Source organism: Dermacentor variabilis, chromosome 6, assembly GCF_050947875.1.
Source record: "Dermacentor variabilis isolate Ectoservices chromosome 6, ASM5094787v1, whole genome shotgun sequence".
NCBI classification, from domain to species: Eukaryota; Metazoa; Arthropoda; class Arachnida; order Ixodida; family Ixodidae; genus Dermacentor; species Dermacentor variabilis.
Window position 1 is genome coordinate 147660901 of NC_134573.1, and position 27540 is coordinate 147688440.

Sequence of the window (27540 nt, forward strand, 5' to 3'; positions counted from 1 at the left end):
GCTTTCAATCTTGTTAATATTGGTCCGAGTGAAGGGGTCCCAGATTATGGCTGCATAATCTAATGATGGGAGAATAAGCGCTTTATATGCGGTCATGTGTACATCAGGAGTAGTAAATTTTAAAGCTCTTTGTAAGAAGAACAACTTACAGTTTGCATTTCTTACGACATAATCATTGTGTTTAGTCCAGTCTAAGTTATTTGTTATCCAGAGGCCCAGGTATTTGTAATGAGGTACTTTGTGAAGAACACTGCTTTTGAAAAATAGAATAGATAAAATTTAATGGACTTTTTTTGTGCGTAACTCTCATGAACACTGTTTTTTCATAGTTAATACAAATTTGCCACATATCATACCACTGAAAAATTTTTTTGAGTGTGTCATTTAAACGAAATTGGTCAGCTGTACTGTTCACTTCCAGGTTAACCACGCAGTCATCGGCATACAATCGTATTTTGACAGGAATATTGCAGACAATATCATTAATAAGCGAAAGAAAAAGAAGGGGTCCAAGCACCAACCCCTGGGGAACGCTTGAGTCCACACCAACAACTTCTGAAGTTTCTCAATTAAAGACAACAAACTGTTTTTGATTGTTAATGTATGCGGCAATCCAGTTTAAAAGTTGGTGGTCATTTAGTACTGTGACGCGCTGACGAAGAAGATGTTTTAATCATCGTCGGAAGAATACGATGTTCTGGGCTTCACGCGCTGGCTACCATCTTGTCAGCTGATACAATTATTGTAAATATTCTATAAATACACGTCTGACTGTTTTTAACCCTGTAACATTTTTTGGTGGAGGTGCAGGGTATCGATCCCCGTACCTCTCCCTAATTTGTGCAATAACTTCTTATGAGAGACTTTATCAAATGCTTTTTTAAAGTCCATAAAAATTACATCGGTTTGTTTTCCGTTATTATCAAACTCTTTTTTAATGTCCATAAAAATTACATCGGTTTGTTTTCCGTTATTAATTGAAAGTGCAAAGTCACGTATTGTTTCTGCTAGCTGGGTACATATAGAATAACCTTGTCGAAATCTATGTTGATACTTTGTTAAAATGTTATGTTTGTCAAGAAACTGCGTTATGTGGTTATGCATAATATGTTCTAAAAGTTTACATGCAGAACAGGTTAAGGAAATCGGACGATAGTTCTTTATACAGTCTTTCCTCCCATTCTTATGGATAGGTTTTACTCTGGCGATTCCCCAGTCGTCCGGAACTTGCCTCTCAGATAGTGATCTAGAGAACAGAACACACAAGTATTTTGAGACCCATTCAGCGTACCTGTTAAAAAAATGTGTTTGGTATGTCATCTGGCCTTGGGGACTTCTGTACATCGAGTTTTAAGACCATATTCAAAATTTCAGCTTCACTAATTGGAACATCTGGTATGGGTGGGAAATTTGCGTCAAAGTGTGGTTACATCGTTATCAGCAGGGGAAATGCTCTAAATTGCTCATTGAAGGCATCCGAGTTTTCTTTTCTTTCTTTTTCTTCTTTTTTTTCGTCTACTTGTACACCTTCGATATCAAAGACACCACAATAGCTAGAAGTTGGGCGTATCTGCTGCCAGAATTTCTCGGGGGACGTGCATATAAAATTTGGTACGGACTCTCCGAAACACCGTTGTTTGTCAGTTCTTACTTGTACCAAATCCTTACTGCATTAAGTAAGGTTGCTTTGTCAGAGAGCGGAAAACACATTGACTGACAATGAAATGGCATAACCACAGAAATATTCATAGCTGAACTGAAATGTTCCAGATTTCCAAAAATGTAATTGCACAACCAGCAGCTAGCTGACATACATACAAATTGAAAACTTCGATAGCAGCTGAACGGAAAATTTCCCAAGGAAGACGATAGCATTTATGTTTCATGGTCAGTCTGTACCTATTATGCCATGGGCTTGAATATCAGTAGGGTGTATTCTTATAAAAGGTGGATTTCTGTCATGTAATAGCATTGCCAAGGTAGCTAGTGTTGGGAGTAACGAGCTTGCTTTACAGTTAATTGAACTTTTTTCTTTGTGGTTATTGATAGCACAGAAATTCAATTGTTACCAACAGTTACGTGTATTTTAGATAAAACTGTCTATGCAACCTTATGATCGTCTGTTTCTGTCACGTGTCAAAAGGTGTTAGAATTACTATTTTCTAAGAAATCTTCCAATTTAATCTGACAAACAGTGACTTTCTTCTGCAAGCAACACCACCATGCAATATGTGAACTAAAGGCATGGCCAATGTTTGGCGCATTTTAGAGTCTCAAAAATTAGAGATTCGACAGCAGTCACTGTTAAAATTGGCCTCCAGTGCCTGTTGCAATCCTGGCACCAAACAGTGCAACTGTGCGCTTATGGATAACTTGGGTACATTATCTTTAATTGACAGCGACGGTGAAGGCTTAGCAAATTTTGTTGGTTTGCCCCGTTTTCCCCCTCAATGGGTACACTGCTTTGAGCGGCGTAACAATTTCGATGGGAGCAAAATGCGAGAACACCCATGTCCGTGCATTGGGGGCACTTTAAAGATGTCCAGGTGGTCACAATTAATCTGGAGTCCACTACTATGGCGTGCCTCATATACAAACCATGGCTTCGGCACGTAAAACACCAGAATTCAGTTAATGATACCTAAAACACTGGTACCTGTTTTGTAGTGCACATTGTCGATTCTTATTTCGCATTAGCAGCATTTACAACTACATTTTCCTCCACATCGGGTAACTTGTATTCGTGAGTGTCTTCAATGGCATATGTACAATGTATTACGAGAAACGCTTCCAGTCATGTGAAGTTCTGGCTTGAACAAAAGAACACAGTCCATTTCCAATGACTGTCGGGGCAAGATGCCAGAAATGTTCCTGCCCCCACAGTCATTGCTTCAATAATCTAAAAACGCATTTAAAAAAAAGTACAGAGGCTTGCTGCAGGGAGTCGAGGCAGAGGCTTTCTACACAATTGTTGATGCATAGCTGTTCTTTATATTTACGGAACGGTGACTTTTCACATGACGGAGCCATGTTCTTGGCAAGGGGTGCATTAATTTTGAAACTTGGCAGAAAGCCATGGGAAAGACACATATTCTATATATATATGTCTATAACGTTTCTTTTTCTTGACTTTTTCGGGTAAGATAACATATTATTGTTTTTGTTTGCACTTTTCTGGTTGCTTGTTCGAGCTTTCACATCAAAAAAGAGTTAGCAAAGTGGAGTGATTACTTATGCTTTTCTTCCGTTCAAAAGACCAATGATTAAGCTACAGTTTAATATACCACAGTATGTGTTATGGCTACGGCTTCATGAAAAATGAACGTAAGTAATGCAGAGAAAATGAGCACATTTTCAGTTGTAAGACAAGTGTTAATTGGTAAAGGTTTGGCTGAATGTCACTAACATAGAGTGAAACTAAGGCTGGAAATTCAAAAGGATGCATCAAGCCTTTCTTTTTTCTAAATTTTTTTACAAAATTCCAAAATACAAAATTCTGGAGCCTTAACCCTTTCAGTGATGTGTGTTTCATATGTTTCTGCCTCACTGTGTGGCAGAGATTTCTCTAAGGTGAATCAAGTTCAATTTCAAAGGGACATGTTATCCAACTTTTAAATTCAAATTGAACTTATTGACAATATGTTGCTGAACATAATACAATTTTTTTTATTGTAATATTCAAACAAAAATTATTTATGCTAATGAATAAGTTTGTTTGGGCAATTAGTTTTTTACTACAAATTTAAGTGTGGGTATTTTTATCATTGGAGTCCTCTGAATCAGGGTTCAGAAGAAGTTCTTGAATTTCACGGTCTCAAAAGTTGCATGGTTTTCTTGTGCCAGTTTGCTATGTCGCCATTGGGTGATGCGCAACATCTGAGCAACACCGACTTCTAGGCCTTCTCATGCTGCCTGTCGCATGCGAATAAGTGCTGCCATGAAATTTTCATTTAGCCGTCTTCTGTGTAGATGGCCTCACAGTGAAAACACTTTGTCCTAGGACACCCAAACCATGTCCCAATGCTTGTACACCGTTTCGGAGACAAATAACACATCCACCAGATGTCCATTTTCAAATGTCCCTTCATGCACATGGACCTTTTTCTGCTTACACATGAATGGATTGTCCTCCAAAAAGCTTTGCCTTTGAGTTTCTTCACAAGAGAGTTACATTTTCTTGTAAATTCGAATTACATTTCAAAGCTATCATGTCTTCAACTCATGTGCATGCAAAGTTTCTGACGCAGTTTAGTTTGAAAACTTCAGTTAGTTTAATAGGCCACTTGTGCTTGGGGGAAGGCCTAGATTAATCTGAGTATACTGCACTTATGCGAGCATGCATGTGCGCATGTATCTTTTCTAAGCCACTAACCACTTACAGTTATGCACATATTACTGACATGTACGCATATTGAAACACACAGACAAGCACTTTTGCACAAATTATATCAACTACGCATACCTTTACACCCTGCTTTAATTTTAGGTGATGATCCGCTAGTGCCATTATGTGACGTCCGTAAATTTCTAGATGACACTGGCTTTTTACATAAAATATGGATTATTAACAAAGCCTTTTCCTTCATAAACTGGATTTTAAAACATCTAGTGTTTGGCGCAGCATAGCCTTAGCCACTTTTGCACCATTAAACCCCGTTTAACTAACTAACTAACTAACTAACTAACTAACTAACTGTTCTAGATGCATGGGCACTCTGTCCATTGCATCTCTCTCGCACCGTAGGCTGTGATGTCCCTTGCGGAAATGCAAGGGATGTCCACAGGACACGGAAAATACAGCCAAAGGATTGTGTTAGGACATCTGAGGGGCATATTCACCACATCCTTAGGCTATTCACAGTGGATGTCCGTAGGGTGCACTGTTCTGGCAGTGGGTTTACATTACAGTCACTAGGCTATTACATGGGGATTTCAAGATCATACATTATCTTGGCAGTGAGCAGAATTTTTTGCGCAACTTAACTTGGGCACAGCAAGTAGTGTATAGACACTCAAACTCAGACACAGCACTTAACAGGGAACGTGAGACTTGCAAAGACAAAAATATCTTCTTTTTTTCTTCTTATCTTTATATTGTGGCACTCCTGCTTGCGAAAAACTAGCTCGGAATGATATGTCGTTGAAAGAAACACTCTATTTATTCTACGAAATATTCAGTTTTGACCATGAAGGTGCTGGAAATGACCCATTTTTTGCCATTTGTCATTCCAAGACCGCTGTTCGGAGCCAGGCCAACTCTTGTCTCATTTGAAAGGGCATCCTTGCTTTCCTGCCAAATATGAGCCTTTAACGCTGCTTCAGAAGAAAGCTGCACAGTTCCATAGCTTTAAACTTATATTTTTCGCTAATATGAGTTCTTTTTTTTTGCATTTTTCTCAGAAAGCATTTTGCAAGTCACAAACTTTGGAAGTGGTACTGTCTCAATGCTACTCATTCAGTTCTCTTTGTTCTATTTTTTCCTGAGTGCTAGAGAGCTAATGAGTGCAGAACTACTATGATAAAGTGTTAATTAATAAAGGGAAAATGAGACATCCACCCCATCGTAGCAATTGCTACAAAGGAAACCCATACGGGTTCCTCGAAAGAAAAGCCTCGCAGTTCAGAAAAAATTCGTCCTGGTCCGGGACTCGAACCCGGGGCCACAGCTCTTCTGGGGCAGCCGCTCTACCATCTGAGCTAACCAGGCAGCTAGCAGATGGCAGAGCGAAGTCGAATTTATCGACAACTCGAAGCATTATTAATTACTTCCCTCCACCTTGTGGCTTTCCACAGAACTATTACGTCAAATACTTGCCTTTGCTTCGAGTTGTCGATAAATTCGACTTCGCCCTGCCACCTGCTAGCCGCCTGGTTAGCTCAGATGGTAGAGCGGCTACCCCGGAAAGGCGGTGGTCCCGGTTTCAAGTCCCGGACCAGGATTAATTTTTCCTCAACTGAAAGGCTTTTCTTTCGAGGAACCCATATGGGTCTCCTTTGTAGCAATTGCTACGATTGGGTGGACGTCTCATTTTCCCTTTATAAATTACTTCCCTCCGCCTTGTGGCTTTCTACAGTACTATTACGTCAAATACTTGCCTTTGCTTCGAGTCGTTGATAAATTAGACTTCGCCCTGCCATCTACTAGCCGCCTGGTTAGCTCAGATGGTAGAGCGGCTGCCCCGGAAAGGCGGTGGTCCCGGTTTCGAGTCCCGGACCAGGATTAATTTTTCCTCAACTGCAAGGCTTTTCTTTCGAGGAACCCATATGGGTTCATGTACAAATGTCTCGCTTCTGCAGACAAAAAAGTATATCATTGTCAAAGGATGCTAGAATATTGTGTGCCGTGCTTTCGGGAGACGTAAAATGAATAATATGCACGATTTTTATTTTTTTAGAACATGGGGAGAACAAAAAAGGCAAGAAATGAGGTAAGGAGACAGATTCTTTTGCTTAAATGTGCATTTGACTTTTCTGTTGATTACCTAAACGTCTTTTTTTTTTTCGTTTCCAGGAATACTTGAAAAGCATGGATGTGAACAAGTTTCTGGACAAGATACACAACAGCTGATTGCTGCTCCTAGTTTTTATGTCCTTTTGTATACTGCATACCCGCATGTTAGCCTTGTACAGGTCATTGTATATAAACCATCCTTCAGCATAATGAATCATCTGTACATCTATCGCATTGTATATATTGACCAACTTCGTCAACAGGAAGTTTTTAGCATATAGTATATATATATATAAATAATTTTTCACAGGACACTTGCATTACATGTTCATACGGGTTGTGTCCAGGTTGTCATTTGAAATTAATAAATGCAAGGTTTCACATGTTTTGCTTCTGTCTCTTGTCATTTATTTAGTACACACACTAGGGCTGCTTTGTTGTCTCGTCATTCGCAAGACTGGAAGGTCTGTTGTAATACATAATAAATTTTAGTGCAAAAAGGACGACACAAGAAAGGATACTGAACAAGGCGCTACTGTCAAATGACATCTTTATTACATAGCACGCCTATATACTATAAGAAAACTGAGCTAAGGAGCACGCACGGAGAAGCCATCATGACAGGTGGATCAAAAGAGCAAGTTATACAAATGGTTCTGAAAATATAAAATTCAATGTTGTACAGAGCAATAGAAGTAACACTTACATATTCTTGCCCAAGTGATCTTATAAAAAATGTTTCAGGTAATTCTCGTGCAGTGGTTTTACTAGTTTTCAATATCATAGTCTCTTTGAACAGAGGTTGACAAATGCACGTGTTAGCAGTGTGCTAAATGTGAGCAAGTTTCTGTCTGTAAAGATCGCTCATGCTCTCAAGCACTCACTTATACAGCTGCCTGTCTGGCCAACATATACACTGTTAGGACATTTTTTGTAGGGTCCTCAACGTAATTCTAGCAACTAAACCGGTGTGGTCTGTTACACCTTTGCACAATCGCTTTGTCGTTGAGAATTGGGCTGGTGGAAAAAGCCGAAGTAGCTCTGCCTGCGCACTTGTAGAATGATTATATTAAAAGCACTCATTATTATAACTACAGACGCTATCATATACACTGGTAACAAGGTCTCTAGCCATAATTAAATTAGTTGTAGAATCCAGTCACTTAGGCAATCTCACAGCACAGGCTGCAGAAAATTACTAAGTATAGCTTAAGCAAATTTTCAAGGTACTAAACAGTATTTAGATAAGAAAAATTACTTGCGGAGTAGTATTAAATTAACGTGCTATTGTTATGTTACATTAAGCAGCAGCAATGACAAAAATATATTAAGTGCAGCAATGTTATTCTATACTACTACTCATCTCGCAACATTTGTTTACAGAAGTGATAATAATGCAACAATTTACACTATTGTTAAGTGCAAGTTGCACAACATAAAAAGTGCATGTTCATAAAAATGAGCACAAAGAAAACACATAATTAGAACAATTAAGAAAATACAGTTGCCCTTCTCCTTCCTTGAAATATGCAGCCGTGAGATGTGCAAGTATGTTATACGTTAATCTGGTTAAGTAGAATGTTTTCATTGCCATACTCCTGAAATACAACTTCATATATATATATATATATATATATATATGTAGAGAGAGAGAGACAGATTTTCTAGTGATAGAAGATTTCACGACGGATTCTTGTTCCTGTATGTCTTTGTCACTTAACCCTTTTTTTGCAAGCTGTGATGTTGTTCCTGGCTGATATGAACAGCCTCATCAGCATAAACTTTATTTAGTAAGTCAAATATGGTAATGTTATTTTGGGCATCATTTTCTTTTCAGCGAAGAGCTGTCACAATGGGCTATCTAAGTCTGAAAACTGAGGATAATGCTCTACAAATAGAAAAATGCAATCTGTGATGCCGCAAGTTTTTTCATGTATGTGGGTGTGTTGCATCAGTGTGAAAGGATGAAGACAAAGAGCAATTTGAATGGTACATGGGTTAAAAGCGGAGCGCCGTTTTCTTTTTTTCCTCCAAATTTTTTTTGTGTGGAACACTTTAGGAGCTGCATGATGAAAGAGAGAGAGAGCATAAACTTTACTACGTAAGCCCTTACAGTCAGGGACTCGGTATGTGTGTGTTCATGGACTCGTACAGTACATGGACACGTCCCGTACGGATATTTCGTGCTCCGTTATAGCTTCATATATTTATTTGCGCGTGGTTATGGTCGGGCTGACGGCTCTTTAGGAAAGAAGTGGCGCCACTTATGGTATTTATCCCTTGTTTGTTTGGCCTCTACTTATGGCTCATACCGTGCATTAGGATTGCCCAAGATTCGGATTGAAATATTAAATGAAGATGATTAGTAATGCAAAGAAAACAACTGAAATAATGCCGTACATGTTAAAGGCTACTACAACATAATTAATTACATATGCAATTTAATTTTCATCGTTCCGTGCAATAGAAGCATGTGTTCGGTTGCGCCGCCGCGCCGCGCCGCTTCCGTTGTAGCAGCTGTGTTGGTCCAGTATCCGTGTCGCGAGCGCAAGATTTAACCAGCGTCAGCCGCGTCAGCTCCAATTTGACGGTCTCGTGTGTGCAAGGAACTGCCGTTACTGCTCCGAAGCGTGCTAAATATTTATACGTATACATACGCCGCGCGCCACGGACGCGTTAGAAAATGGCGCCCTTTGCAACAGCAGAGAACGTGAAGTTTCCCCGTAAGCATGTCATACTGTGCTGCCTAGGCTTAGACTCATTTTCCAAATGCACCCAGTTTGCCATTTGCGCGGCTGGCATCATGACCGTGTTCTTGGGATACGGATACACGCAGGTGAGCTATCACATCGACGCCTCTTGGATTGCCGGGTCGATCGCTTTCTCTCTCTGCAGGAGCTCATGTTTCACATCGAAGGATTCAAGCCGTACGGCTTCTACCTGACGTTTGTCCAGTTCGTGCTATACAGCATTTTTTCGTTCGTCGAGCGGAAAGTACGGAAGGAGAGCGGCCGCACGTAAGCCATTCACGACACCGTTTTTTCACCCGTATCGCTTCGGCGCAGCGTTGCCGTTCACGGGACTGTCTTCGCCGTTTTCAGAGCGCCCCTGCGAACTCACCTATTACTATCGGTGCTGACTGTGGGCACCATCGGCCTCTCTAATGCGTCCCTGGGTTACCTAAACTACCCGACCCAGGTTCTATTTAAGTGCTGCAAACTAATCCCGGTGCTGCTCGGTGGCGTGCTCATCCAAGGTAAAATGCTAGTTTCGCATGGCTGATGGTGACGCTTGCTTACGAAACCGAAACTGAGATGTCCGCAACTCCCCGGTTTCTGGATTTATAAGCTTCTGAATTTATCAGCCGATACTTTGCTATGGTGCATGCTAATTTCGTTCCACGAATAAGAGAACGGTGCATCGCGGTGTTTTTGTTTTTCTCAGCGACCATCATTTGCATAATTTGCATGCCTTCAGATGACGTCTTTGTTTCTGCCGTGTTTCTGTTACATGCATAAGTGGCATAATTGCCACAATCTTCGTTACTATAGCTGCTTTTAATTTGCTTTTCTGTTTCCTTTTCATTTAAAGTGGAACATGCTTTCGTTAGCCATAAATAACTTTGCTCTTTCTATAAGGGCAGATTATATTAGTGGTCACACACACTCACCAGATTTTTTTTTTTTAGCAGAAATACCTTGCGGCATATATACACAAATCTACTCGTTGAGCTTTGCTCAATGAGGTTGACATTACTTACACTAGAAATGAAAATGCATAATTGACTCATTAACAAAACTTCACTAATCACCTTTTTAGCTAGTTACATTAGTGCACACATTAATAAGTACACAAGTTGAAGCCAGTGATTCCACAAGGAACATACACTCAATTGGAACGAATATTGAAATTAGTTCGAGTTTTGAGATAAGCATTGTCAAACTTGCAGTAAACATGCATTGTTCCACTATTCTAACAAAATGCCTGTTTGTACATAGATGACAGAAGCTAACAAATGACTGGAACACCAATGCATTTTGTCACAAACTTTGGGAAGGCATATTTCAAAAGTGGTGTCATCCTCAGAACTTGTTCCAAGTGGATATAACTTTCGAAGTCACCAGCTGCAATTCGTAAATTGCAATATGCACTGTAAGCTAATTATGTTAAAATGTAATTAACGAATTACATTCATTATTGTAATATTAATTTTAATTTCTTGTGTAAACAATGTCCACTTCTGGGAATAATCACACTCAAGAAGTAGAATTGTGTTTGCAACAAGTGATATTTAAAAATTCTGTTAATGATAAAAAAGAGGAAGGCTGTATTTCAGCTGTATAGAGGAAGGCTGTATTTCAGCTGTATATTTAAACTCCAATCCTTGGGCATGGGGAAGGTAGAAATTCAAGACAATGAGCAAAACGAGAACAAGGGTTAAAGCAGGAGCCAACGTTTCAACAAGTGGACTTGTCTTTTTCAAAGGGACAGATGCTTCCCACGACACAGTTTTTGAGCATGCCACAGCAATGTATGTATATATATATAAACATTTTCTTCCTAGGAAAGCAGTACAGGAGTCTTGACCTGCTAGCTGCTGTGCTCATGAGCATTGGACTGGCTGCCTTTATCCTGACTGACAGCAAAATATCGCCAACATTTTCATTTATAGGCAAGCATTCATCACTTATTCATCCTGTTCACACAAAAAATTTGGTGCCCGTAAGAATAATGCAGCTCTATGCATCTGTTTCATGCAGTGTGCTAGTTCTTCAAGGCGCTGTGCAAACCAAAGCAACGTTAATGAGTTTTAGCATAGCAAAGACAGGCATCCACTGCATATGATCGCATTTTGCTACGGTGTGATGAAATGTAGCACTATAAAAAACATTTGTGTGCGCTTTGGGACACAAGATATGTTACGACCGGCTCTACTCTTCACATCTGTCTTTTTGTATTCTTATGTATGTCTGTGCCTGTATGTCTCTTCTGTGCTAAAGGGCCACCTAATGAGAGTAGTGTTCTGATGCACGTCTGTTCCTTCACTGTTTTGTTATTCTCACTCCTGATGTAAATAAGTAATGTTGGGCTGTCAAAAAAAAATGGTTTGAAAGCACATTACTGCAGGAGATTTTTGTATATTGTCACGTGGTAGTGATGGTGAAGAAGGCAGCAAAATTGTGATTAACGAAACTAGCGTTTTATTGGGCGAACTTGTGCTCTCAAAAAAACAGGCTACACTCAAAGAACGATAGCGGCGAATACACTCGGCAATCGTCGAAAATCTGACACGCGGGTCAAGCGCGTCGGCTTTTATACATCAGTCGTCAAATGTTCCAGAGTACTCGCTGGGACCCGCGGGTCTTCCTATTCGTGTCGCGCATACACGCAATCAGATTACACAGGGTTCGGTCACAGACAGCGGATTGAACCATCGATAACATTCCAGAAACTTCCTACACATGCAGGCGCGTTATGCGCTGTGCGATAACATGTGGCAGGCAGTGAAACGTGGTCACCCGACAAGGATAAAGAAGTACACGTGTCAATATCAAGGGTCATTTGCAGTGTGTCATAGCTATGAAGTTGCTCTGTTGTCGGCAAAGAATTTGCAGCGAATGGTGCTGCAAAATCGATGTGTATGCCAATGCCCTCATGAGCAGCCAACAAGGTCATACCGAACAGCCATTCTTGTAATATCTATGATTATTATGAGTGTTCAGACTGTAAAATTTTCTAACCACATCAAATACACCCAATTTAGAAAAAAGAAAACAGGTTTTGCGGAGTCTATACTGCAGCGAATATGCTATCTGATACATCTAATGCTGTAAGCAGCTGGATGTCATCAATTCAAAAGTTTGCAATAAGAAACAAATAAAAGTACGAACATAACATGTGCACCATGATAATTACAGTAATGAAGAAAGGGAACACAGCATGCCACAAGATACTTTAGTAGAGTGTAAAGGTCGCATTGAAGGAGATTAGATCAATACTACAGCACTGCATGCTATTTGAAGGAATCCAGACGTGGTGAGGTATGATAAATAATAAAATGCTTTGCTTAAATCGGGGCAGCAAATTCGTAAGCTGCCTAATAAGGCAAGACATGCCTACTTAATGGCTGGTAACTATTGTGCATATGTGACTTCCTCCATGTGTTTGTTAAGGAACTGATTCGTCTGTGCAGCAACTGCAGTTCTCCTGCAGCAGAATAAGTCGGTAAAGTCTCCACTTGTATCCATCACTTTCTCTGCAAACTGGAAAAAACTGTTGTTTTTCCTTATCGTAGTCAAAACGAAACAAATATTCAACAACATCAAATAGTAATTTCTCAAATTGAACACAAATCAAATAGAAAAGACTATTCGTATTCGAAATTCTGAATACTTGCACGCCGCTAATCAATGCACATTGAATTATACAATGAATGGAAACATATAAATAATTAAATATAATCATATGTCATAACTGGGTAGTCTAATACATTTAAAATGTGGGAGCCCTAGCTTGAATCCATACATAAATGTTTAAGCTGTGGAAAAGGGCTGTTTCTTTAAACCTTTTCACTGTCTACAAACAGGCGCTGAATGGCTTTCAATTCTTCTTGTTGGCATAGCCCACTAAAGTGAAACTCTTGCTTGGCGCCGGTCCTGTCGTTTGTGTTCTTCTTCCCGAGTCCTGGTCTTCTGCGCCTTGCCTTTACTAATAGCCCACTAAATTCAGTTCGCAAGACAAGGATGAGTAGCAAGAGTGCGTTAAAACAGAAGCCCGCAAATTTTCAACACATTTTCACTGGACATAATCACAATTTTAAAAGTTTGCCATAAGTTATGTGAAAAATTATAGGTATTAGTCTTGAGGCATTACCCATGTGCTTTTGTTTGATGTTAGAATGTAAAAAGAGGTTTTTCGTAAGTCATGTGACCAGAAGTGTCTTGAAGCCATAGGCTCACTTCTGTCATCACATATGCCATGCCATCTGTAGTTTATACTGTACACACTTCGAGTAGTGCCTGCGCTTGTGTAACAACTGCGCTTCCAAATTTGCTCACAAAAATAAAAACAAAGAACATTTAAAAGCAAAAAATAAAGGCATCACCTGCCTGATTTAAGCTAGTCTGTGTGTTGTACTTGTACCTTGTTGCGGAAAGCTTTAAAGTCGAAAGCATATCTACTACTACCTTACCAATTTTTATTGTTTATTCTTCAATGGGTCTTTATTTAGGTCTATAGCCGACTAGGCTAGCAAGGGACTCGCTACAAAAAGGAAATTACAAAAGATATGTTGCAAAACAAAAATCTAGCACTGTGGATGGCACTGAGGATCAATGCACTCAAAGGTATCCACGACTGTGCTGTCATATCGAGCCTGAGCAGCAGCAAAAGCTACATTGATCAGGACTAGACGTGCACCAGGTACAAAGGGATCACGGGGAATATGCATAGCCAGGAAAACGAGAATGAAATGACCCACCCCGTGCAAGGCTTGCATCTCATAAAGATTGTGGAAAACAAAGTACGGCCCTCACATGCTTAGTCTTTAAGAGATCAACAACAGCCTATAACGTGTCACGAGATATTGGTGGAAATGAAAAGACCCTGATTTATAGTGATAGAATCGAGCATGCTGTTTACAATTTAAGATAGGAATCCTAATTTTAAATTGTTGCAGAAAGTTGTGAAAAATAGTAAGTGGCATGAACTGACGGTGAAACCTTGGTACTTGAGATGTAGTCGATGAAATTACTGTATAAGGCGGCTGTTATATAGGCATCTGTTATCAAGTGCGACATACTAATCATTTAAATTTGCAATGTTTATATTAGATGTGCACTTTCGCTTTATTCTATGCACACGTTTTACAAAGTAAAAAGTTCACACTAACGAGAGAGCGTAAACTTTTATTTCAAATCAACAAGATTTGAGTCCGGCGTCTTTTTGGTGGGTCTGGGCACGCTAACAAACTTTTGAAAATTTCCACGCGACTGGCCACTCAAGGTACCTTGCGTGCATTTGCAGGCTTATTTCAAGCTCAGAAAAACACTTTTATGCAGCATGTGCTGAGCAACAGAAAGGTGTATCAGGAATTTTTCATGTTACTCTGCAATTTTCTCATTGATACTTTTAATCTAATTATAATATTTGGGAAGTTAATTAATCAAGACTAATTATGTAATTAGGTAGAATGCAACAAATCATCCGAGTATCTCCAAGCAACGGCAAGCAACATTACCTCAGTTCAGTCCAGCTATGTGGCATTTGAATATTTTTAAATCTTGGTATATTATAGTTCGGACACCCTGAATATGAACAAAGCATTTGGGCATAAAACCATGAAACTACTTAGCTGTTATTAAAGAAATAATTCAGCTTCTCAGAAAACATGAACTGGAGAAAAATTGGGTTGATAAACAAAAGATTAATTTCTTACAGCTAGCGCCACACTTAACTGCTTTCCACCAATCCCAATGTATAATCGCTATCGTGCTCACGTATCACTGTTTCCTGTATGTCTTCAGCATATGACTACATCCTCACTGCAAATCGAAAAATTGTGATAAACATTTTTCCATTGCGTTTTTCACATTAACAGTGTATGATTGGATACTCTTACTGGTAAACTTTCTGTTGCACTAAAATAAAAGACAGGTTACCATAAAAATTGGTTGTCTGGCCCTTAGTGGTTTCCTTTGCTCCTCTAGACATTGTGTCACCTGCCAAATAAACCTCATTATCATCATAATTAATATGATGTCTAATTTTATGTCTCATCACTATAGATGAACCATGGAATCATTTGCTAATGCTTTATCAGAGTAAAAAGGTGCTATCCAACTGCATAAAAGAACAGCACACAGTGGGTACACTTTATGTAAATGAGCTTCTTGCAAACATTTTATACATCACGTGTGGCTGTTTGCACACATGTACATCGAAAAGTACTAACCATGCTGCACCCAAATCTGGAAAGGTATCGTGAGATTTACACTCTTCTTTCTCTCAGCCTGGTTCAGAAGTGCCGTGTTACATAAAGGACACTTTCTCGTTTCCACGTAATGGCTGCCGTGAGATGTTAATCAATGAACCGATTTGTTTTTTGTGTATCTGCTGCAGGAGTTGCAATGATATCAATGGCTCTACTTTTTGATGCCATCATCGGCAATGTGCAAGAGAAAGCAATGAGGACCCACGGCACCCCAAACTCTGAAATTGTGAGTTTTTGAAAGAATGCCAGTTTCTTTTTCCCTGTTTGCCAGCTTCAGGCGAATGTGTGTAAGCCGACGAGTGGCGAGCAATGCAGAACCTTCACCGACAGAGCGGAAAAGACTGGTGCAAACTTAATTCAGCAGTTTATCCCCTACACTTTGCTGCCTGTGCTGCTTTCTATGTCCATGTTAGTTCCTTGGGGTTTTTGTTTCCTCCGTCAACTTAGCTATGACAAAGCTTTCGTGCTGGGTTGTGTGTTTGCCTATTTCTCCTTTCCTTTTGTTCACACACTGCCCGTCACTGCATATGCCTTACCTCTTCTGCAATGTGCTCGTATAAGGGTAACTGTGTGTAAAGCACAAAAACACCCAGCTTTAATGTTTTTTGTCGATAAATTGAAGGCGCACCTCCACTAATGCTGGCAGTATCAAAGTGCTTGTGCGACAGTAAAAGTACGCATGAGGGTGGTAATACTTCTAGAAAATGTGCTATACCTTACTGCTGAGTTTGAAGCAGTTTGGGAACTCTCTTTCTAGAATAGCCTTCAGAGTTGCCATTGTATAATGATGTCCCCAATGTCATCAAAACATTTTCCTTTCAAAACTTTTTTTGGGCTTAGGATAATCGGTGACAAAAGAAGTCTTTTGCGGGAGGGGTTGCAAGGTCTAGCGAGTACGATAGGCGATCTAACAAAGTTAGTATTTTCTTCGCCAACAAGTACTTTACAGACAGTGGTATGTGTGCAGGTGCATTGTCCTGAGTCGCCCCTTAATTCTTCCCCTGTAACTTATTCCCTTCTTTCAACAAGCTGTTTGATTCATTTGTACGCTGCTGTTTTCTTCATAGAATCCTTGCTGTACATCTCCACTAACATCTCCTGTATTTCACTCCCATGCCTGCCCATATGCACAAGAAATTTAATGTTTGTTCATTGCTCTAACTCTAGCTTGTGTATTTTTATGGCAGCGTGTACACACAAGCTCAAACAAAAATGCATGCCACTAAGCACCAATCTGCTTCGTGTTGATGCAAAAATTGCTGTGGGATACTGAAATACCCCAAGGTTATAAAGATCTTAGATCTGCTTGTATATTATAGTATGTGATAGTGACCTATCTAGAATTGTTAGACATTACTTGCACATTAATCGAAAGGCATAATTAGCACAATTTCACTGATTACTTTATGGCATATATTTCAACTTATTAATTGTGGCCTGTAAGCTTGCAAGCCATATCCACTAAAAACAAATCCTGAGGATGGCAGCAGTTTTGTGATACGCACTGTCACCCGCTGCGGTTGCTCAGTGGCTATGGTGTCGGGCTGCTAAGCACGAGGTCGCGGGATTGAATCCCGGCCACAGCGGCCGCATTTCGATGGGGAGAAGAAATGCGAAAACGCCGTGTATTTATATTTCGGTGCACGTTAAAGAACCCCAGGTGGTCGAAATTTCCGGAGTCCCCCCACTACAGCGTGCCTCATAATTACATTGTGGCTTTGGCACACAAAACCCCATAATTTAATTTAATATGTGCTGTCGAACTTACAGTAAAGATGCATTGTCATTCCGCTTGCTTTTTCAACAAAACACTTAAACACAAAAATAACTATAACACAAACATTTGTTGTGCACGGTCTATGTGCACAACATATAGTCACTTTGTGCACTTTGTGTCTATTTTTTTTTTCCTATTGTCATGCTACTAGCCATTTTAATTCTTATGAAAATGTTTTCTTTATAATAGTTTGTTTATCCCACGTTTGATGTGCACTATATAAAACACGTAATTTTAGAAAAGCTTACACTTTTGCGCTTTCATATTTTGCCCTGACCCTGTCACAGTGGTTCAGTGGCCAGGGAAATCTGCTGTTGAGAACAATGTTGGGGGCTGCCGCATTTCGATGGGGGCAGAAGGCAAAAATGCTCATTCAATTTGTATTTAGTTTACCTTAAAGAACTACGGGTGGTGTAACCTAATCTGGAGCCCTCTGCTACAATGTTTCTCACAAACCCACTGCTGCTTTGGGACGTGGAACCACACAGTGAAATTTGTTTTGATGGTTTATTTTGCCCTGTTTTATGTAGTTCTGCTAACTTGTGCAAACTTGTGCTTACTCTCGCCTGGCCTGTTGCAACAGATGATTTTCTCGTACTCCATCGGTTCGGTGACCCTGTTTTTCATCTTGGCTGCAATGCAGAATTTGATCCCAGCTGTCAATTTTTGGGCTCAGGTGGGTAACACTGCGCCCTTGTTTGTTGTTGTTTTTTATTCGCTTGATACCTAAACCTGGTGTGTACAGGGCGAACCGAAAACACCCAATGGTGTTTCGGAGCCGTAACAGCTGCATTCTAAAGAGGGTGGTGGGCAAGCATACTCAAGCCGTTAGGTTTAAACGTACACAAAAAGCAAGCATTAAGTCATGCCAAAGCGAGCGTTTAGTGCTCCAAGGTCTTCGAAGTGTCACTTTTACAGGGAATGGAGTTCCTATCAGTGAGCACTGTCACTGTGATATAGCAGTGTACCAGCTCCCACGATGTACGATTGGTAAATTGCTACGAATTGTTGATAATAAAGAAGGCAATTTTGTTGAATTGCAACATGAAAAAGAAAGTTCCGTTTGGCCAATTCACATAATTTTTCCCCACAGAAGCACTCACTAATGCTAATTTATTCTCCCCACTTTGACGACTGTGTACGGAGAAAGAGAGATAAAAGCGAAGGAAAGACAGAGAGGAGGACGAGGACAATATGTTTATTTGAAGCCATAGGTGCATGGTTTCTTCAGTTGTGGGAGGCGACGGGGGTTAGTCGGCCTGGAGCCCCTGCTTCCTGGTGGCTGCCTCTGCCCGTTCCGTGACCCAGACCTGCTCATCTGGGTTGAAGCTGAGCAGAGTGGCCCCCCACTGCTGCGTCGTGGTAGTTTGCAAGCCCTGTGGACTACCGTGGATACATATAATTGTACAGAATAATTTCCACAGAACCGTATCCTTTGGACAAGGAGGTTAACCAGGGGATACGACTCTGGATCAATGGATGGATGTTATGAGCATACCCTTTGAAAATGACTTGGTGGCTGATGCCACAAACATAGTTATTTTTGCCTTCATTCTATGCCTAATATTGGCCATTAGGACCTCTGTTTGCTGCAGTGTGGCATCCTCTCTTTGTGGTCATCTGACTCAATGCTGGCAGTAGTGCCTGGCTGAGCAAGACTTCCAAGATAGCCAGTGCTGTATAAGGTGAAAATGTAGATTCCCCTGTTCATCTTGAGCAGTTTTGATAGTAGAAAAATAATCTGCTCTGTTTCTTCCACAACTTTTCCTGCTAAGTCATCTCCTGGCATAAAAAGTTCCCGCAGAGCCCATCTCTCGATAACTGTCGAATGTATTGTGATTAGCATTCAAGCAGTGTAGTGAAACATCGTTTTGCTGAAAGCATGCTTTCAGCAAGACGATGTTGTTGCTTTGTTGCTTCAACTATATGCGACTTACATTGTCTGCGGTATTGGCCCACTTTTGTATGATGCTCGTTTGCTGAGGTCGGCCATGAGCATGACGGAATGACAACGACGACTGTTTGATGACGATGCAGTGACGACGCTGGAATGACGTTTATAGAATGAGGAAGGCGGTATGTTGACAATAAGGTCACGATTCTGAAATGATGACAGTGGTATAACGGTGATGGCATGACGACGACGCATTGAAGACAATAGGATGACAATCAGTGTATGACGAGGATGTCGTTACAACGACTGTATCACAAAGATTGTAGGATAATGTGACGACGTTGGTACGACAGCAAATGCACGACAACGGTGGCATAACCATGATTGAATGATGATAGCATGATTACGATAGAATTATGAAGGAGTGGCATGACGAAGTGATGATGGCATGATGATAATATCATTACACTTCTCAAGTTGATAATGGTAAGGAGACAGCACGACGACGATGGCATGATGAGAGTCGAATGATGAAGTTAAAATGACAGTGATGGAACAGCCACAACGGCATCATGACGATGACAGCACAACGATTGCATGACAATGCTTAAATGACAGTGGCACAACAACGATGGGATGACACTCTTCAAGTGCTGATGATGGTAAGAAGACAGCATAATGACGACTGCATGACGATGACGGCATGAAGAGAGTTGGGTGATTAAATTAGAATGACGATAGAATGACCACGATGGCATCACGACAATGGTATGACGAATACATGATGATGGCTGTATGACCACGATGGTATGGCAATGGTGTGAGGACAATGGGATGATGGTGAGGGTATGGCAACAATGGTGTGACAACAACGACATAAGAGTCGGACGGCAAAATTGGAGTGACGACAATGGAATAAGTGCAATGGTATGACGACGAATGCATGAAAAGTGTATGAGGACAATGACATGATGATGATGGCAAGACAAGGGGCATATGACAAAGTTGTAATGATGACAATGCAACGACCATGAGCACATACCTAGTGGTCCAAGGAATTGGGGCAACTTAAAGGGAAGCTGAAGAGTCTGTCGAGTTCAATAAGACGCTCATATACGGATGCGGGAACCTTATAAACCATGTAGGTAAAATTTGGGTTTTTTTTTCAATTAGGAGTGACGTACTCGTCGGTTAAAATTGCGCTGTAGCTCCGCCTCCCGTCGAATGCCGCGCGCTGCTGCTGGCGCTGACGATGCGAGCGGAGACCGGAAACCGCGGTGTTGTGACGTCAACTCTAGTGTTTTGTTCCTTCGCAGCCGGCGCAACCGTGCCTGACCGTGCTTGTTTCTGCGTGCGTGCCATCGTAATCTGCTTCGATCGACCCTGCATTCCTTTGATGGTGCGTCTGCGTGTATGTAGAGTGGTAGTCAACGTGCGTTTGCATGTGCTGGAAAGCCGGCGCACGCCAGGACGCTACGCTCCCCCCTTCTCTCGCGCACAGCGAGAAACCGACCGTCTCACGTAGCCGACGGAATTCGCCGCCTTTACGACTTCGGTTACGAGTAGTGTGCGGATGGCGCACAGATGAAGGTCACTACACGTACAGCATGAACCGGGAAGCTTTTCACGCGTTTAAACCGTCTTTGTAGATTGCCGACAGCTTTGGACAGCGCACAAATGCCGACGATCGCATCCCCGCTTACGTTCCACGAGGAGGCATGCAGGAACACAACACTACAGTTGTTTGACCGGAAACGAGCTCACTAGATCGGCGAAAGATCGGCGAGATCACTAGATCGCTTTGCAAAAGACATACTCACCAAAGAGCATTTCCAACACGAGGAGATCCCAAGACTTCGCTTTCGTTCGTGTCGAAAGCACTGCTCGCACCAGCATCGTTTGCTTCTTCGAGAGGCCGGCTCTTCGCAATTGGCTCGTACATGTAGGGAGTAACGCCGAACTCCTCAGAAAAACGCAGTCTCTCTAAATTTTCCATTACCTCTTAATTTTCCATTATAGCACCAAACTACCTGGCACCACGCTTCATGTGTAGCGGCAGCGGTCGGTCACTAGAGTTGACGTCACGAGGCGCCCGACCAATCACAGGCGGAAACGAGACGCGCAAGCTGGGCGTGTCCGCTGCTGCACTTTTCGTCCAAATAAAATATATTTGCGCTTTCTTTCGCTCAATTTCGATGTGATATTCGAATTCGGAGAGTTGAAAACCATTATGTACACATGTTCACTCATATTTTCTGGAAAACCTTTCAGCTTCCCTTTAAGCCACTAGGCTGGTGCAAGAGGTGTGATGACGACAGCATGACAAAATCAGATGATGAAGCTGGTATGACAACAGAATGACCACGGCAGTATTACGGACACAAGCTCACGTCTAGTTGCCCAAGCTCAGGTCACAGGGTCGGCAGGTAGATACTAGATAGGCTTAAAGTGCTCAAAGTAGGCAAATAATGCTCATTTCATTAAAACAAGTACGGCAAGGTTTCTAGAAGAGTAATCTAACATTCAAGGTTGATTCAATGTTTCTTTTTATTGTCTCTATAAGTGCACGTCATAAAGAGCTCCAAGGTGGTCAAAATTTACCTATACTCCACTTCATGCTTACCAGGCAATGCTGCAAAATCGGCACAGTCATTGAGGTCTTACTGTGCGCGTTAGGCAGTGCAGTTGGTTTTGATCTGCAACACTTTCTACGAAATAACTGCTTAATCTTACAACTTGTCGACTTAAAATTACGCCTAATCACATATTTGTGCATGCTTGTGCTGTCTGTATCATATGCAACGCTCTATGTCTTGGTTGCAAACCGTTCTCCGCAGTTGCTAATCACAGAAGCATGTCATACCGGTTGTTCGATGCTAAGTAGGCTCAGATCTGCACCACCTTCCATGTAATAATTGCGTAACATTTTGCAACATAAAAGTATGATACCTAATTTTACATCTAATTACATGAAGCACAAGTATATATCTCTTCTGTATGTAAGGCACTACTTTTGGTTGTGAATGCATGCATTGAGAGAAGTCTTTCGGCCCTTTGTAGCGTTGTCTGCTATGTATAAAATGGGGCATAGTGGGCATAGCCCCCTCCACTGTAGCATCCTTCCTTTCTCACTGTGCCACTTTCTGACGATAAATCCTACTACTTACATTTGTTATTTATAATTTAATTTATAATAAGATAGCAAAACTGCTATCTTAGAGTCTGTTTTACACCGTGGAGAAAACATTGTGTCGAATTTGCCCTGTTAGTATTACTGTTCTACATCTACTTAACAAGGACATCCTCGCAGCGGAGGCTATATTCCATTGCCTTGACCTCCATCCACAGCCGGCACTCCTTCCCCTGCGTCCTTCCATATCGTAGCAGATTCCTCAGGCAACATTTGCGTCAAAACCCCCTGCCTTCTTTCTTCTCTTACTGTGCAGTGTGTTTCTGTAGTCACTATTGCATGCTCTGGATTTCACAATAATCCCCCGAGTTCTTAGCATTGCTGCTGACTGATTGCGCACTGCAGGTAGCATGCACCATGACAGCATGAGGCATTGGTTTGCTTAGTTCCTGCAATCGCTGTGGCAGCCACACGCCAGTGTAGCTAAAAGAAACACATTCGGCTCTCTTGTTTATATTTTGAAGACAATGTCTATCTTATTTTTCTTACTTTTTGATATCAGGTATGTGTTTCTAGCCTGTTTGTGAGCCAGTCCTTGAGATAGTGGAGTCTAAAAATGTTGGCCAAACCCAAAGATAGCACACTCTAAAACCGTTCCCGTGGGTATATGCAGTCTAAAAATGTGGGCTGTTCTTGTGGGTAATGTAAAGCAATCCCGAAGATAGCGAAATAAAGAAATTGGAGCAGTCCAACATTTCTTGTACTCCCCTCACACGAGGGGAGACGCAATAGAGTGCCATGAGCAGTCTCTCCACCCCATCCTCCCCCCCTACCCCACCTCATACAGTAAGACATTGTCTTTGACCAACTTCAACTAGCCATAATACTTAGCCTGATTGCTACACAGCATCAGCAAATTTTGCTCTGTGTTATGATGATGTGATAATCGTAATGACACCACGTCCACATTTGGAGACCAGCTTTAGGATCATACTACAGTATCTTATAACTGTTTCCCGACCTTCGTGCTCACCAAGTGTCATTATTTTATCTGCGAGTAGTTTATGGTAGAGCTGCTACAACTTCACAAATATCTATCAGTACCATGTAAAGGTAGATCAGTCAAGCTGAATTGGCAGAAATGCTGTGTGAAGCTAACAAATGTGTTACTGGTGCTGAGTACAGCGTTTCTACAAGAAATAAGCCTTGACGTGTGAATGCAGCGGCAGTGCCAGTTCTTAAACATGGAACCCACTGCCAGGGTATGTCCTCCCTCCTTCATTTCTTGGTAACAATATCTAGAAGACTAGCCAGTAAAACAGTAAATAAAAGAATAAAACGAGCAGATAATTGATTGACTGATTGATAAATCTTTATATAGAAAATATTGGCTTGGAGGCCTATGTGGGGAGTGGGGTAAATAGGAGAAAAGGGGAAGATCACAAGCAACGGGCAGTACCGGCTTCTAGTACAAAGTCCCAGAGGGACTGCAGCCTCGTGCAGGCTCGAACATCATTGTTGGGTTATTGTCCATTGTTTAAATCTAAGGAAAATGTGGCATGCTGAAAGTTTGGTAGCATTTAATGCGTTGAAGTTGTATTCATTGAGTGAAATTCCTGTTCTTTTTTTCCCGACTCAACAGAATCCGGTGGAGACTTACGGCTATGCTGCCATATTTTCACTCCTGGGCTATTTTGGTGTCCAGTTGGTTCTAACGCTCATCAGCATATCCGATGCCTTTATCACCGTGGTTGTCACAACTTGCCGCAAGGCCATATCCATAATTCTCTCATTCATGCTGTTTGCCAAGCCATTCTCGTTCCAGTGAGTTGCAATAATTTCTCTCTTTCCCAAAGCTGAAAAACACCACTTGCATGTGAGGGGCTGCCCTTCTTTACTGGCTCAGATGCGGTTCAAATGCTGCTAGCCGTCTTTATAACTGGGATTGACCACTGACCGCACAGGGTGGCAGTTATCCCAGCCAATGAGGAAGGGTGAAAGGAATGAAAAATGAGATGTATAGGTAGAAAATATGGTTCCCAATCTGTTTTACAGTTATAAATTTTAAACCCACTCTTGTACCTTGGTGTTACCTTGCTGACAAGGGAGGCCAGCAAGCCAGCACTGTTAGAGCACATTAGACAACTATGTTGATGGACTGCATGAAATGGTAACTAGAACAGGAAGATAAATGTTTACAGAATTGCCTGCGTGGTTGGGCTAATTAATTGTGAAGTTAATCAAGTGAAAGGAAAAAGCATCATCCACCCGACTGTAGCACGAAGCTACAGAGGAAGCCCTATAGACTTCTCAGAATGAAAGCTTTGCAGTTGAAGAAAAATTTGCCCTGGCCCAGCGATTGAACCCGGGACCAACGCCTCTTGGGGCAGTCGCTCCGCCATCTGAGCTAACCACAGTGGTGGGACGGCCATATGACTCTTTTGTGCATGTCTTGGGGCAGGCAGAAGTCTGATTTGGCACAAGGACAAACATTTTTGGTGCAGTGCATACATACATATATATACCAGATATGGTCTCGAATTTAACTGAAATAGTTAATAAATATAGCAGAGCTGGCTCAATGTGCATAAACAAGATATTCTGGCTAGATTTATTAGTCTTTTATAAATGTTTTTTTCCTCTGCATATAATACAGTATAAATCCACTTCTACCATTAGGCACAATTTGGCACAATTGGCGCAGCTATTCTACCACTGTAACCAAGAGGCTACCAGATTGCAGAGCATGGTCGAATTGACTGACAACTCGAAGCACAGGGACAGTGAATATGGCAAATCTACTGTGCAGAAGCCTGCTAGGTACAAGGCTAACTCGAGCTGAGCTGATCTTACCCAAGCTAACCAGGGCCACCATCTTGTACGCGTTCGAAAAGCCGACATTCGGTTTCGTCTCATGCGATTGGCCTAGATTGACCTAGGCCACAATATCGGCGTGGCCTGGACAATCCCTTGAGGCAAAACTGAAGGTCGGCTTTTTTGAACACGTACAAGATAGCGGCCCAGGAGGAACCCTCTTGGTCAGTTCCAATGGCAGAGAGACCGTGCTGGAAAAGTGCTAGTCCCATGTTCAATCTCTGAACCAGCACGAACTTTTCCTGACTGCGAAGCTTTCTTTCTGAGAAACCTATATGGGCTTCCTTTGCAGCTTCGTGCTAGTTGGGTGGATGACAATTTTACCTTTCACGATCCTTCCTCCACCTTGCCGGCTTCCACACAACTGATTTGCCAAGTGAATGCCTCCAACAAAAAAAGTGGGGTTTTTTGATCCTGATATTTTGGGACCAACTCATTTCCTTCTAGACGGCAGCTAAGTGCAGCTTAATAGAAGATCATGATAACAGGAGGAAAGGTTTTTTTCACTTAGGTTGGTAAGCTTGTTCTTGTGGTATAGTTGACAGGCGCAGATTATGAAAGAATGAGAGAGCGTCCATGGACTTGGAGTGTCAGTGTTGAAGATCAAAACAGGAAGCCATTGTTGTAGCACATAGCCCACGAAAGTCGAATCTTGTTATAAATGAAGTTGCGTGCGACACAAAAATATGTGCCTTCCTTATATGCAATGTCTGTTATGAGCACACATTCGTTATGTCTTAGCCTCGTTACAATGAAATCTCATCTGTTAAAAAAATACATTTACTATATCCGATAGTTGTAAGCATAGTACATTCGTTACATGCTAGCCTCATTACAATTGAGTTGCATTCGTCACAAAATTACTACCTTTATAAACTAATATTCATTTTAATAAACGTGCCTTGTTACAACAAAGTCACATCCAGCATGAAAATACCTGCATTATATGCAATATTCATTACATGCTGATATTGGGAAAAAAAACAATTTGTATTTACTTCCTTATATTTGACAATACTATATATCAAGGTTCAGCTCTATGCAGTGGAAAAGTTGCCCTTGGAGTAGTTTTTGTTTGATGTGTTTCATTTTGCCACCACTCTAGTTAAACAGCCTTTGGGGGCAACTCTTCTGTGTATTGTTTTGTTTACCATGTGGTGAAGCTAGTTTTTGTTTGCTCGCTTCTCTAATAATTCCTAAACTGCTGCTTTGCATCTATTTCGCTTATACCACAGGTACGTCTGGTCAGGTGCACTGGTGCTTTTGGGAGTGTACCTTCATGCATACAGCAAAAAGCTAGCAAAAATGCCACTACTTCCCCTCGTCAACCGGGAGAGACAATCTTCATGACCGTGATTGCAGTAGCTGATAATCAAAATATCTAGTCAAAGTGGTGCAAGTTACTGGTGCATGAGCCACATACCCATGGACTCGTGTTTTACACTTGACAATGCCGTGATCTGTGCGGGAGCCCAAATATTAAGCAAACGATTTTATTTACTGCATGTCGTTCTTTTGTCCCTCTACATGCTTTCACTGTCTGACAGTGCGCAGCCTAATGAAATGGATGATTTGGATAAGAGGGGTGTGTTGTGTCTAGTCATTTTGATTAACCAAGGCCGCTGTGGATTGTGGCCTCTGCAGAGGTTTTGGTTGTAGCCAGAGGCCATGCTGGGCAAGTTTGCTAGCACAGTTGAATGAAGTGCCATGGAATGATAATTGCTACTAATGGTTAGTCCTTACTGACAGCGTCGCAGGCTTTTCCCCAACCTACTGCAAGCATATACATATCCTCTTGACGAATGCTATGTTGGATGAAGGAATACATGGTGGTGAGATCTACTCAAGAAAGAAAATTTTAACGCGAAGCTTTCTTTACGTACCTTCCCAGACTTTTCTGACCATGGCTGCTGTTACTGTCTTGCTAAATAGGTTGCTCTTTAAAAAAAATTGAATTACGTGCCGGAGGGTGATATCGTACCTCTGTCCCCCAGCACAGCAGCCAGATGCTCTAACCATTAAGCCACAATTGCATGAATATGTACTTCGTGGCAACACAAACTAGATCTTTGAAATGATCGCCGCGTATGTCACATTGCATAGCACGAGTGTGCGAGAGCACATGTATGCACGCCAGTGTCCTTTATGCCACGTACACAATAATGAAATATGCAAGTTTACGGTATTTGGCTAACCGTTTCATGAAAGCTTTGCTTCACATAGATTCCAAGATGTGCATTAGATCTGCATAATTCTTTTCTTTTACTAATTTTATTAAAGCATGTTCTTTGTGGAGTCGGGCTGATTTGGATGCTGTGGTCAGTGTTTGAGCTTGGGTTACTGCAGAGGTTACTTTTCTGTTTTCCTAAAGTTAGTGTAGAGGTTAAAGGCCAACTGCAAACAAGTTTGACAGCACGACAGG

The 27540-nt window shown here is 41.4% G+C and overlaps 2 protein-coding genes and 1 non-coding gene across 6 annotated transcripts in view; 2 read left to right on the forward strand and 1 right to left on the reverse strand.

The window, feature by feature from the left end:
• Nucleotides 1-6841, forward strand: part of LOC142585433 (uncharacterized) — a 62780-nt gene extending 55939 nt beyond the window's left edge. For both annotated transcript variants that reach the window (XM_075696196.1, XM_075696197.1), the window contains exons 15-16: nt 6396-6428; nt 6512-6841. In XM_075696196.1, coding sequence (XP_075552311.1) covers nt 6396-6428; nt 6512-6568 — 90 coding nt within the window. In that variant the 3' untranslated portion in view covers nt 6569-6841. The remainder of the gene's footprint in view (nt 1-6395; nt 6429-6511) is intronic.
• Nucleotides 5633-5707, reverse strand: TRNAL-CAG (transfer RNA leucine (anticodon CAG)). Its single transcript has one exon. It is a non-coding gene; the product is annotated as a tRNA-Leu (tRNA).
• Nucleotides 6842-8555: 1714 nt separating the features above from the next.
• Papst2 (adenosine 3'-phospho 5'-phosphosulfate transporter 2) lies at nt 8556-27413 on the forward strand. Of its 3 annotated transcripts, none has more exons than XM_075696199.1 (8): nt 8565-9287; nt 9347-9468; nt 9553-9707; nt 11016-11123; nt 15572-15669; nt 17804-17896; nt 23887-24068; nt 26868-27413. In XM_075696199.1, the coding sequence occupies exons 1-8, from the start codon at nt 9135-9137 to the stop codon at nt 27070-27072; spliced, it is 1116 nt and encodes a 371-aa protein (XP_075552314.1). In that variant the 5' UTR covers nt 8565-9134; the 3' UTR covers nt 27073-27413. The 3 variants fall into 3 exon arrangements, with proteins under 3 accessions (XP_075552317.1, XP_075552314.1, XP_075552315.1); XM_075696200.1 differs by lacking the exon at nt 26868-27413 and adding an exon at nt 26354-26700 and having other exon boundaries at nt 8585-9287; XM_075696202.1 differs by lacking the exon at nt 17804-17896 and having other exon boundaries at nt 8556-9287.
• Nucleotides 27414-27540: the final 127 nt, after the last annotated feature.

Coding starts and splice junctions, on each gene's coding strand:
- Papst2 (XM_075696199.1), top strand. CDS start 9,135: ATGGCGCCCTTTGCAACAGCAGAGAACGTGAAGTTTCCCCGTAAGCAT. Junction 9,708..11,015: donor CGGTGGCGTGCTCATCCAAG/GTAAAATGCTAG, acceptor TTTTCTTCCTAG/GAAAGCAGTACAGGAGTCTT. Junction 15,670..17,803: donor GCACCCCAAACTCTGAAATT/GTGAGTTTTTGA, acceptor CTGTTGCAACAG/ATGATTTTCTCGTACTCCAT.